The sequence below is a fragment of the Micromys minutus genome, assembly GCF_963924665.1.
Source record: "Micromys minutus genome assembly, chromosome: 3".
In the NCBI taxonomy this organism is placed as follows: domain Eukaryota; kingdom Metazoa; phylum Chordata; class Mammalia; order Rodentia; family Muridae; genus Micromys; species Micromys minutus.
Genome location: NC_137972.1, coordinates 92027009 through 92040318, shown reverse-complemented (window position 1 = coordinate 92040318; position 13310 = coordinate 92027009). Strand labels below are relative to the sequence as shown.

At 45.9% G+C, this 13310-nt stretch overlaps 1 protein-coding gene across 2 annotated transcripts in view; it reads right to left on the bottom strand.

The window, feature by feature from the left end:
• Positions 1 to 920: 920 nt before the first annotated feature.
• The window catches only part of PRKCE (protein kinase C epsilon), a 465526-nt gene continuing 453136 nt past the window's right edge, over positions 921 to 13310 (bottom strand). The window contains exons 15-16 of one of the 2 annotated variants that reach the window (XM_080914608.1): positions 4136 to 4262; positions 921 to 3797 (exon numbers count right to left, since the gene is read on the bottom strand). In XM_080914608.1, coding sequence (XP_080770734.1) covers positions 3745 to 3797; positions 4136 to 4262 — 180 coding nt within the window. In that variant the 3' untranslated portion in view covers positions 921 to 3744. Of the gene's footprint in view, positions 4263 to 13310 lie in introns of both variants that reach the window. The other variant, XM_080914609.1, reaches the window with a different exon arrangement.

Below are 13310 nucleotides of genomic sequence, written 5' to 3'. Positions count from 1 at the left end.
TTTTTGGTCAGCAAGCAGGAATGTGTCAGGAGAGTAAGCCAATAATGTTCTGCAACCTTCATGTGCCTACAAAGGAAATGCAAAAGCGGAAAACCACGTGGGTTTTAGACTTGAGGGTTTTTTTTTGTTTGTTGTTTGTTTTTGTTTTGTTTTTAACTTAAAAATATTTAAGGGATGGTAAGATGCCTCAGGGAAACTCAGGCAATGGAAGCCTGGTGAGTTGAGCTCAACTCCAAAGCCAACATAAAGATCAAACCGACTTTACACTCATGGGCTCTGCCCCAAACACACACACACACACACACACACACACTCACACACACACACCTAGTAAAGCAAACAATTCTCTGGTTTGTATATATGTATGGAGGGCATGTGTACCGAGACACGCGTGTAGGGGCTGGAAGACAGCCCATAGAGCCATCTTCCTCCATGTTAATCTGGGTTTCAGAGACTGCAGTTAGACTGCCAGGCTTGTGTGAAACATGGCCACAACCACCGCGCCTTCTGGCCTATTTACTTGTTCTAGGTTTGACGTTTCAGTCTGTAGCTCAGGCTGACCCTGAGCTCAGGATCCTCCTGCCTCTGCCTCCGAAGTGCTGGATACAAGTGTGTCCCACTAAACTGGGATTCGGTTTTAGAAGTTTTGTTTGTTTGTTCTTTTGAGACATCTTGTGTAGCCTGGGCTGGTCCTGAACTCATTATGTAGCTGAGGATGGCCTTGAACCTATGGTCATACCCAAGTGCTGAGATTACAGCTGTGTGTCACTGCTCTGAGCTTTGTGGGTGCTGGGGACTGAATCTAGAGCTTTGTTTATGATGGGCAAGCACTTTAACAACTCCATCCTAGAAGTTTCTAATTTATAGTGTACAGAAGGCAGAAGGAGAGAGAGAGGGAGATCTTTGTTTGGATAGAGAAGTAAGATTTAACATCATCATATTTATTACGTTCTGGAACAGTACACATTCACATCCTTTTGAGTACAGTACATTTGGCACAATAATGCTTACAATGAAATCACACTAATGGATGGCAAGGGATTAAGATCACATCCAGAAAGGAAAAGAAGTATACAAAGAAAGCTTCACAATACAAAATAAAACCCCTAAAATTGAATACATTTCTATTCAGCCAGAATTACTTTGCACATAATTTAAAAAGAGGTAATTTTTATTTAGCCTTCTTTTATTTTTAAAGCAAGAATGAATGATGTTTTCACCTTTGGAGGAAAAATAATATGTCTCTACTTCACAAAGTCCATAATGAGAGGCAGGGAGGAATTACTATCCTTCATGTAGGTTTTTTTGGCTTCTTTTTTCTTTTTTTTTTCATACTTTTTGTTTTCTTTAAGAGAATGAGAGTGAGCGTTGGAAAAGTATGGGCCCAGCAGAGACCCTGGTGTTAGCATGGCCACGCCCACCACTGCTGTGTTTGTGATGCTGGCCCTGAGTACAGGGCTTCATACCAGCCAGGCAAGAGTTCTACCACCAAGCCGCATTCCCTGTGGCTAAGTTCTTTCGGAAAGGACTCAGTATATATCCAAGGAACACAGGCATGTGGAGGTTTCCACTGGACTCAAAGCATTGGCTAGAAGCCTCCTAAGCAGCAGGGCAATGGGCACCCAGAGGGAGCCAGGGGGCTGACTTCCTAGAGGTGCTGGTGGAATGAATTGTCTGATTTACCAGCAGTAATGCCAGTTGGCCGTGAGGAAGAGTCCAGCCCTCACGGTAACATGAGTGTCACCAAACACTGGGGGAAATACTTGATATTGGCTTTGGCTGTCCAATATTCAAAATGGTAAAGGAAGCAGAGGAGATAGAGAGATAGATAGATAGGTAGGTAGATAGATAGATAGATAGATGGATAGATAGATAGATAGATAGAGAGAGAGAGAGAGAGAGAGAGAGAGAGAGGTTGATTATATCTGAGTATGGTGGGCGTATTACCGTGTTTTTTGAAACATTGAGATGATACCACCATGAAGATGTTTCTGTGCTTATCCACTCCAAAGGATAGTCTCCCCCCACCCCAGTATGTCAAGTCACTGAAGATAAATTAAATTAACCTAATGTTCTTCATCATCACTTCCCTGGTATGCCAAACATACAGATTGATACAGCACAGTATTTAATATTTGCAATCATCATAAGAACATATCACAGTTACACCTGAGTTTTTCTTTAAAAAAAAAAAAAAAGCAAAGAAGAGAACTGAAGGTCATCATTAGAGACAAAGGCTGCAACCAGCCAGATGCAAATAGGGACACACTTAGTATGGGCTCAAAATAGTCACTGTCCAAGCTTGGAAACCACTATTGAGAACATTCTTTTCTGTCTGCCGTCTCTCTCGGGGCATGGCATCGCACAGGGGAACCGAAAGTGATTTTAACAGAGCTCAATCTATGGTTACACTTTCAACCCAGGAGAAAATAAGCAATATAAAGGACCCCAGCCCCCCCTAAAAGAAACATACCTCTCTCTCAGTAACTTAAACCAATAGGTGATAAAGAAGATTGCACCTGGACATTATTATATTCTTTCATAGACTAAAGTTTTATAATATGCCTGAACATGCAGCAGTTGATACTTCTATATTCAACGAATTAATTCCACAGGCCTTGCAGCAAACACTATATACAAAAACAAAATCTCAAATGTACAAAAGGCAAAAAAGCTTCGTTAGTGCCCGTTTGCCACTCACAAGTATATATATTTAGGGGCGGGTGGGAAGTCCACGTGCAACGGTTGGAATGGATTCCATTCCCTGCTAAGTCAGCTCAGTAAGATGGGTGATCAAATGGCTTTCGGGGAACATATACACAAAGCCACAGGGAACCCTTGAGGATCAACAATGGAACACTGTCAACATAGCCACAGGAGGTAAGATCAGTCCATTAAATAGAGTCCATGTGAGTTACCACTGCGTGTCACCAAAACTCCGGCCACATCCCAGCACCTTGTTGGTCCTCAGATCAGTCGCTCCTCAGTCTCCTGACTCCTGCCTGACCCAGGCTGTGTTTCGTTTCTTGCATCCCCAAAGCAGACACTTCAGAGTTTATTTTACACGCTCGATGTTTTAAACCACAACACAGTGGTACAATTATCTTGTAGAGACGTAGAGAAAATTGGAGTTTATGCTGGGAATGTGGGACAAAACTGGAGAGAGAATTTGGGAGTTAAGTTTTTCTGGAACCTTGGGGTCTTGGCTGTGGCTCTGGTGGCCTTTGTGCTCAGGGAGAATTCCCATGATGAGAAACCAGAGTTTCCTTTGCTCTCTTTGCATAGACCTCATGTGTCACTAAAGTATCAATAATAAACTTTGGACGACTGGAGTCTCACCGTGTATTAGCCCTTTAATATCTACCCGTGTTCACCTGGGATGTGTATCTTCTAGCCAGTTAGAAAGTGAACTTAATAACAGTATTCTTCTTTCTTTCTTTCTTTCTTTCCTTCTTTCTTTCTCTTCATTTCTTTTCTAAATATTAAAGAGTTCAAAATCAAAACGATTTCTTCCATGAGATACAAACGCACACAACTTTGGCATGCTCAAAAAAGCTAAAACCAAAGCAAGCAGGAATGTGCAGTTCCAGAGCAAACTGCCAAGGTTGGCGAGCCTGAGCATCCCCAGGTTCCTCCCACCAAGGGTATGCCTTGGGGCACCCACCCTGTGGAAGAAACTCTGGTCTCTTCTCTTGGGCAGCTGGGCAGCAATGGCAGGCCAGGAGGAATGAGAGAAGGGGGAAGTCAGGAGTCTATGTCCAGTGGCAGAGCCAGAGTCTTCATGGTTTGTTTGTTTTCTTTGTAACAAAAGAAAAAGCTGCTTCAGGATTGTAGATGGATGGATACTCTAAACCCAAGACTGCACACAGCTACCCACAGAGCAGAAGCAATTCAAACCTGTGATCTTGGTGAGTCTAGACCAAAGAGGGCCTTCTGGTCATGGGGGGGGGGGTGGGGAAGGACATGGCCAGGGATGAGGGGATGCAATAAATAAGAGAGTGGGCACGGGACTGGGGCTCTGGGGAGGAGGAATAGTTCGAGACATTCTGAGCCTCTGCAACACGGGATTTTCTCAACACCCTCCTTGCAGGGGAGCCAACTGCCAAAGCAGCTTTTCAGGGTATCAGGTCTTCACCAAAGTAGGAGAAGCCTTTAAATTCTTCCTGGTTGATCTGCTTCACTATTGCTTCATCCACAAGCGTAAGTACTGGCTCTTCCCGGGTGAAGTCTTGGTCAAAGTTATTGACATCTCTTTTGGTTTTCTGTGGAGAGAAAAGAGATGGTGCTGAGCTGAGGCCTAACGTCCATCTTGAGCCCCACCCCCTCCCGCTTGGAGACTGGGCATCGGGGTGACCAGCCTCTTGAGCCTCTAGCTACTGGGAACAGATACAGGGCTGTTCCAATGAGGTAACAATGGATGGCCCCAGGACCCAGATGTGGAGAGGAGGAGAGCAAGAATGAGTCAAGGTGAGAAGGAAGAGGGTGTGTGAGTATGATGGAAAAGCAGGGAAGTGGGGTTCCCACAGGCTGAGTGTGTGCACGAATGTGCACGTGCGAGTGTGCCTGTGTGTGCGTGTATGTGCATGAGTGTGAGCAGATGTATATGTGTGTGTGTGTGCTTGTGTATGTGCTTGAGTATGAGCATATATATGTGTGTGTAATGGGATGCATAGCTTCCATCTCATATCCCCTTGGTAGCATCTACCATAGCTATCAAACTCCATGAAGACAGTCTGTGTTGTGCCCAGGGAACAAACTTAATTAAATCCATCTGCTCAAAGTCCCCAGTGTTTTTTCTTCCCATAGAGACAGACCTGATAGTCCTGCCATATCTGATTCATGTGATCTCTCTCTGTGTAAAGATGGGCTGCAGACAGGACCCAGGGTTACCTTCCTCCCTCCACCCTCACCAGCATCTCACTCTATGGCCCCATGGCTTGGCCACTATCCCGGTGGAAACTCAACATTTGCCGTGACATTTTCATACTTGTTCCTAGACCAGTGCTCCTCAACCTGTGGGTTGTGGTCCCATTGAGGTGGGGAGGTGTGGGATTGAATGACCCTTTCACAGGGGTCACCTAAGACCATCAGAAAACAGATATTTACATTACATTTCATAACAGTAGTTAAAGTATAGTTGTGAGAAGCAACAAAGATAATGTTATGGTTGGGGTCACCACAATGTGGTGTATTAAAGGATCATGGCATTCAGAAGGTTGAGAACCACTGGTCTAGACCATAAGCTACTTCTCTTAGTTAACTTTAGGTTACTTGGAGTTCTGCCATAATAAGTAAGCACCTATGACTTATTCTCCAGCTCAGAAGTACAACCCAGCTAGATGTTCAAGTTCCCCAGGCTCCTGGTTTTCAGGGCTTGAGTAGAGGGCAGCAACCAACCAACCCCCATATCCTTGTGTCTGGAGAAGACAGGAATGTTGTCAACAATACCTTTAAGGGCTTACAGAGGAGGAAGAAAGACAGTGTGCTTGTCTGGGGTGTGCTGTTATAAAGAAGTTCCATAGAGAAGTCAGAGCTTGGCTATGATCTAAAGGTGGTTTATAATTGTGTTGGGGTAGATGGGAGGTGGTATAAAGCAGAGGTTAAGAACATAGAGCATGCGTGCCCAGAACCATGGGTCTGCCAAGTCCCTGGACCAGAGCCCAGTGAGGGGTGATGAGGAGCTAAGGCTGGAGTATGACCACAGGGGCCTTGGGTACTAGGCCCTCAGAACTGAGCAAAGTTTGGGGTACAGTGGGCAGTTGGGAGGCTCTCCAGCAGACCTCTTTGGACACTGGGTGTGATGGTTTAAATATGCTTGGCCCAGGGTATGGCACTATTAGGAAGTGTGGCCTTGTTGGAGTAGGTGTGTCATTCTGGGCCTGGGCTTTAAGACCTTCATACTAGCTCCCTGGAAGCCAGCCTTCTCCAGTTTGCTTTCAGAACAAGACAGAACTCTCAGCTCCATGTCTGCCTGGACGCTGCCATGCTTCTACCCTGATGATAATAGGCTGAACCTCTGAACCTGTAAGCCAGCCCCAATTAAATATTGTCCTTATAAAAGTTGCTTTGGTCATGGTGTCTGTTCACAGCAATGGAAACCTAACTGACACTGGGCACATGGGACTGCTTCTGGTTGGTGACCTAGATGAGGTGGTACATCTTATAAAAGGCCAGAGTCATTTTTATAGAAAGAATGAAAGTGCAGTAGGCTATTCTCAGTAGAAACCTGTAACCTTAAAAACCATGGCAAGTGTCAGTAAAAAATACCTTTGAGACAAAGCTGTATGTTGTATCTGCTTTTGGATGGCTGCTACTCATATAAAAAATTCAAATCTCTTAAAAATTCTAAAAGAAAGAATTCTGCTCCATTTTGCTTAGGCTAGACTTTTTCTAACTTTCCTTCCTGCCCTCCTGAGTATTGTATTTGTCCCCTTTCCCGAGAGGAAAACCCTATGGTAAGTCTGAGAGGTTCCAGAGTTTCTCAAAGCATCTTTGCGTTCACGCACTCATTTGGACTTCAGAATGGGCAAGTATTTTGATTCCAGTTTAACAAGAGAGGAAACTATGACTCAGAGAAATTTGGTGGCTTGGCTGGTGTTACCCAACTGGAAAAGAGCCAAACTCACATCCAGGTCTCAGCATGATGCCTCCTGGCCCTGTAGAAGTTGTAGAGATGTGGATCCCATAGAAATGGGATGGCAAGGATCAAGTTGAGCCAGAGACATTTCTTTTTTCTTTTTTCTTTTCTTTCTTTTTTTTTTTTAAGAAGAAACCAATAGGCTTTTGAGATAAAGCCAGAAGAGCCTGGCATAGGCAAACGGGGAGAGAGTTGGGCACCACAGTGAGAAGGGATAGAGTGAGGAAGGCTGGCAGGGAAGCCAGCCCAGTGACCCAGATTAAACACAATGATGGGCAGGAAGAAGCAGGGATAGGCTACTCTCCCCTGCTCTTAGCGGTCAGTCCCGACTCTCTCGGCTTGAGCAGCAGAGTCCAGCTCACAAGAACTGTGACGGAGGACAGAGAAAACGAAGAGAATGCCAGAAATTTCCAGAAACAGCATTTGTGGCTGGGGATGTCTGTATTCCCTTTAGAAAGAGAACTTAGACATAGTGTGCTCTTCCCCAACTGGAAAGCTGGCCCGGGACAGGCTAGCTGTTGTCCTCTAGAGGTTTCAGGGCCAGAGGACAGGGAGGGCTTGTGTACAGAGCTGCTTCAGAGATGAACAACAAAACTGGTCCCCAGGGTGATGCCTGCTGGCTGTGGGAGGGTGGTGGCTGAGGAAGGCCTGTGGCAGCAGCTCTTCAGAGGACCTCTGCGGAAGGAGGGAAGAGTCACAGGGCTAAAGAGGTGGGAGTAAAGCCTGGGTAAAGGCTGGCCAGGGGGATCTGTGGGATAGTGACAACAACTTGTAAAGTGCCAGGTATTGCCCAAAGGGCACATGCTCTGGTGGTGAGAGTGAAAGGTTTGCAGAGGAGGGAGATAGAGCCACAGAATAGGACAGGGAGGTCCAGTCGGAACATAGCTAAGGATGAACTGGAATTCTTGGTCAGGAACACCCTTTCAGCTAATCATCAAGGAGGGCAGGGTGCACATAAAGAACCTTAGAAACCCATACATAAGCTGGTTGGCATTGACTGTCCTTGTTTACTTAGTTGCTCCAATTTCATCCATCAGCAGTGACAGATCCATGCTCATTAGTCAGAGAAACTGGTTTGCTTTTTTGAGGTCACCTGGGGCCCAGCAATGAAGCTGGAGGCCACAGGGTGTCCACACTTCACAACTCATTGGTTGTGTGTTCTGAGAGCCGGGCTCTGCTAATACATCTAGAGATGAGTCTACCGTGAGCTCGCTGGGAGAGTCATTTAGCTCAGTTCTAGGTTTTTCAGAGGAATCCCAGAGTCATCTGAGGGCAGTCACTAGGGCGTGTCATTTCTCCTTCCTATAGGTCACCTAGAAATACCACTGGGCATCAAGCCCATGTCTTGCCCATGACAGGCACCCGCCATTTTACCACTGAGTCACATCCCCATACCAGAAGATGCCATTCTTGGTGACCTCTGTGTGATTGGTCACAGCTCTTTGTGTAAATTGGCTCCTGGCCCAGTTTCCTTGGAGACATCTTAGGCGCATGTTAGTTACCCATTTTCAATTTAAATAATTAGAAGTCCCATGGATCGTTGGAGACTGGAGGCTTGGGAAGTTTATCAAAGCACCGTGTATCCCTATCACTGGCATGTAGGAAGCACAGTATCCCCCAAACCGGAAAGGGCTGAGGTTGGCTCCTTCAGTAATTTTGTTCCTCGAAGTACTGCGGCTTTCTCCTGAGCACACCCAAGACTCAACTCCACTCTGGTCCTTGGTCAGCCCATTTACCTTCCCTATGTTTTTCCTGTGCAGCCCAAGAAGTGGCATTGGACACTCAGCATTGTCTGACTCTGCAGACCTTCTCTCCTCCACAAAGCCTTTCCCATAGCCTTGGTCACGTCTGAGGCCTTCAGGGTCCTGTTCCTGTGCAGCCTGGCATCACATCTGGATACTGCTGAACTCTAGGATGCTCCATGCTCACAGGCCTCCCTCCTTTGTACAGACCACTTTCTGCTTGGACCTCCCCTTCTCTTCCTTGCCTGGAGATCCCCATTGGTTGCTCTTTTTCATGCCAGTGTGAAATGCCTTTTCTTCAGGAAGCCTCCCTCATCGTCTGAGTGGTCTGAGAAGAGCCTTGGCCCACCATCTCTCCTCCCTGATGCACTACAGTCCTCCCTATGAGCCCTGCACACACAGGGAACAGCTTGAGGTCACCATTCCACCATCAGCCTAGTACCATGCCTGTTATTTATTGACATCATAGTCATCTGCTGAAGGAAGTCTCTATGCTGCTACTGTATCTAAAGCCAGCAAAGTGACCTGGATTGAGGGCCCGTGGCTGCCATTCTGTCAGGGGTTTGGGAACGGGGTGGAAGCTAAGGTGTGGCTGACTCATGGGGAGTCAGCAGTTGGGCAGCCTAGACAAGGCCTGAGCCCCAGAGGCACATGAGTGGGAGTTAGGCCTAATTGATGGTCTCTTGTCCTAGTGCTGGAGGCACAGAGTTCTCTAATTGCTAGTACAAGAGAGAAACAGTAGCCAGTGTAACCAGCTGGGGTTTGGGGAAATTCCATCAAGGCAAATGGGTTTAGGTCTTGGTGGGTATGTATATTACAGGTCGATCTTAGAGGGAAACAGAATTCCCACGTCCTCTGCCATTTCTTCAGTAATGGAAGCCTCGGCTCAGGAGATCCAAACCTGACTTCAGGGAAGACACACATTTCTGCCACCTACAGAGAGGGGGTAGCATGGTGGACCCCAGGGCCAGGATGGGTGCTGGCCACCTTCTGTCTGACAAGGATGATTCTCTCTTAGCTCTCACACAGCCATCCCTTAACGCCAGCTCTGGGAGAAGCCATGCTGTTTGCCTCTGTGACATCTGCCTCTGTCCTAATGTGCTATCCCCATTAGCTGATGACAGTGCTCTTCCAGACCGTGTCATGGGGCTGGCCCTCAAGTATCTGTCTTGTGGCTGTTTCTCACGTTCTTCCTCTGCCTGGATCGTGACAACACAGCGCAGTAGTACAGAGCTAGGAAGCCATGACTGAAGATGGGGTACATGACGCCTGTACCTTTGGGTCCCCCTTAAGTATCTCTCAACTCCAGCCTTTCCCACCTCCCTCTCTTCCCAAGTCTTCCTGGGACTGCCGCTTGCAGGCTCTTCTAATGTATCTCATCCTTTCACATATTACAGACAGGTGATAGTCCTTGATGTCATAGGGGACAGACACTTCATGCTTATGAGTTTGAAATCATTTTATTTTATTATCTAACCACTTGACTTTGAAATGTCGATATTCCAAGTTCTATTTCTTTCTTTTATATAATATTCTTTAAAAAAGAACAAAACAAGAATTTCCACTAGGAAAGTGCTTTCTCAACATCTATCAACTGGCTCTTTTGACACATATGTTCATTATAAACATATTCCCATCAATAGTGCATATGTAAATATGCTTACACACGTGCTGGTATGTAAGGCTTTTGTTTTGTTTTTGCTTTGTTGTTGTTTGGAGGCAGGATTTCTCTGTATCTCCCTGGCTGTCTTGGAACTCACTCCGGAGACGAGGCTCTAACTCAGGATCTGCCTGCCTCTGCCTCCCAAGTCCTGGGACTGAAGGCATGTGCCACTCACACGTGCTCCTCTCACTTTATAATTTTGGATTCCCTTTGTAGAGAAAACAGGGTGAAAGTTATAGGGATCAGGCCAGTACTGGCTTCTGGCAGGGTTTGTCATGCTCCCAACCTGCCAAGTGCCCCTGGTGGTGTCGTACACTTTTCCCACCCACCTCTCTTACTGGGTGGCTGCTGGAGCAGACGGCTCAATTTCTGCCCTTTGTCTGAGAAGCACCAAGTGCTGTACTGCTAACCTGTCCTTGGTGGCAACCTGTACATTAGACCTGCGTTGTCTATAATGATGTGATGCTGACCCTTGATTGCCAACTCGATGGGTCCGAATCATGTCTGTAAGAGCAGGTCACAAGGTTTAGCTGAGCTAAGAAGAGATTCTCTAAGTGTGGGTGACATTATATAATGGGCTGGTGGCCCTGGCCAAATGCTGAAAGCATGTGAAATACTGGGATTCATTTCTCACCATCTTCCTATGAGGAATGTCTCCAGGGGCCTTCTGGCCGGGAGGCTCCTGGGTAGCATGGTAAACGCCAGCACCAAGCTGGGTCCTGACTACTTTCTGTCTGACAAGTTTAACTAGTCTCTTTTGGAGGCTGTTCCGTGGGCTCTCTGTGAGAGGCACACATGCTTAGAGAATTTCTCCATGAGCCTAAGGTTAATCGACTCCTAGTGATTTACCATTCTCTCTCTGAACTGCCACAAATAAATTCCTGTTAAAACTTTGAGATTCAGGCTGGAGAGATGACTCAGTGGTTAAGAGCACCAGCTGTTTTTACCAGAGGACCCAGGTTCAATTCCCAGCACCCACATGACAGCTCACAGCTGTCTAACAGCTCCAGGGAAATCCAACACCCTCACATAGACATACATGCTGAAAAAAAAAAAAACAAAAAACAATGCAATAAAATAGATAAACCATTAAAGAAATTTTTAGACTCTTGCTTTAAGGATACTAGCTCAGGAATGCTAAGATGGTTCATTGGATAAAGAAAGGCACCTATTCACAAGCATGAAGACTTGAGTTGGAGCCTCAGGACCCACAAGGTAGAAAGAACCAATTCCTGCAAACTCCATATACACATGCTCGCCCCTACACACATAAATAATAAAATCTAAAAATATTAAAAATAACCCCCATATCTTCCTAAATACTATTCCCGACAGCTAGGAGCCTGTGTGCCTGTCTCTGGCTCATCTGTCTATTTTATTTTATTTTATTTTATTTTATTTTATTTTATTTTATTTTATTTTATTTTTTATGTTCAAGTTGCTATGAGCTGGAGAAGCCACAGCAGAACCTTCAGCAACAGAGCCTTAGAGCAGCGACTCAATCCCAGGATGCACACATGAATCGCCTGAGAGGACTTTAACCAAGGCGGCAGGTGCCTGTCTCCAGAGGGGCATCTGCTTAGTTTATGTGAGGTCTGGCCTGAGAGCTATTATGGATGCCTAAGTGAGACTTAGGAAATGTAATTAATCTCTCTTGGCTTTTAGCTCCCTCAGAAGAGTTCTTGCCCTAATCTTTGCATTTTTGAATATGTTTTTCTTTGGGAAAAATTCATTGCAGGCACAATCATAGCCTTGCTTCATTGAGCTCTGTCCTTTGTTGAGTGTGTGTGTGCGCGCATGTGTGTGCACGCGTGCGTGCGTAGGTGGGTATTGGAGACAGAATCAATAGTTTCATATATTGTTAGCAAGTGTCCTCCAATGGAGCTACGGTCCCAGTCTGGTCACTGTTTGACAGGAGCTCTTGGTCTATCGCAAACAAACACAGATGTACAGGGACCTAACTAAGCCTTGCCCGACTCTGCAGAGGTGGGACCCAGCCTCCCTACTTTTCAAACTCTGAGTAATTTAGATGCACAGCCTCATGGAGGCTATAAATGCAGGGGTGGATTACTTTCTCTTTCTTATCTGCTTCCAGTGGCCTTTTTGATGTGAAAAAGCTTCTTCTGGTACCTACAGTTCTGGATTTGGCTTCTTGAAGTTCACACCCATTTGATTCTTTTCAAGACGCTTTCTGAGAGGCAGGAAGCCTGGTGGCTCAGTCTCATACCCTTTGCCAGAACACCTACATGGGTGGTTCTCCGCCTGTTGCGTTGTGACCCCACAGGGCTGGGTATCAGATATCTTCAATATTAGATACCTAATTACAGTTCACAGCCATAGCAAAATTACAGTTATGAAGTAGCAATGAAACAAGTGTATTGTTGGAGGTCACCACAGCATGAAGAAGAGTATTAAACAGTCACAGCATTACAAAGGTTGAGGCCCATTGTCCTAGATTCTATTTGGATGGTTGTGAGCTGCTGTATAGGTGCTGGGACTTGAACCTCTTGGAGAACAGTCAGTGCTCTTAACTGCCAAGCCATCTCTCTAGTCCCCAAGATTTTATTCTGGATTCTCCAATTACCAATCTTCCTGGCTTCTGTATCCACGTTTGCTCATCCATACAATGGGGACATCGGTATTGGTCCCCACACATTTGTTACAAGGATCAATCCACTGAATACATGGAATTGGGACCCTAAATGCCATCGACGAGGTAAATTTTTAGCATAGATCAAAATGCTCAAACAGGGTTCTGTCCAGTCGCACTTCCTGCCAATGGTCAAATGTGTGGCCACTGAAAAGACCCTCCCTTAACAGGTCTCACTTAGGAATGTATGTGTGTGTACTGATGTGCATATGTATGCAATAAGAATTGATGAAGAGGCCAGGGATTTGGAGAAAGAAGAAGGGAGGGAGCAATGTTGCAATTACGTTACAATTTCAATAATAAATAGAGATGAGAGAGAGAAAGGGGCCTGTTTGTTTGCTTGTTTGTTTGTTTTTGGTGCTCACTCTTCACTCTGCTATGAACACTGTGAACTGCACAGTGTATCCTGGTGAGCCATCTTCATACTTTTTGGAACAAGGCAACAGGAAGAAACGTGTCCGAAGCCAGCTTTTGCTTTGCCACCCCGGTTCCTGTTTCCTATGAACAACACACATGGACAGAAGACAAGGAGCCTGGAACACTGGGAGGAGCAGAGCCAGACAGACTGCAGACATGGGCCTTTCCTGCTGATGCCACCCATTGGGAGCATAGACTCGG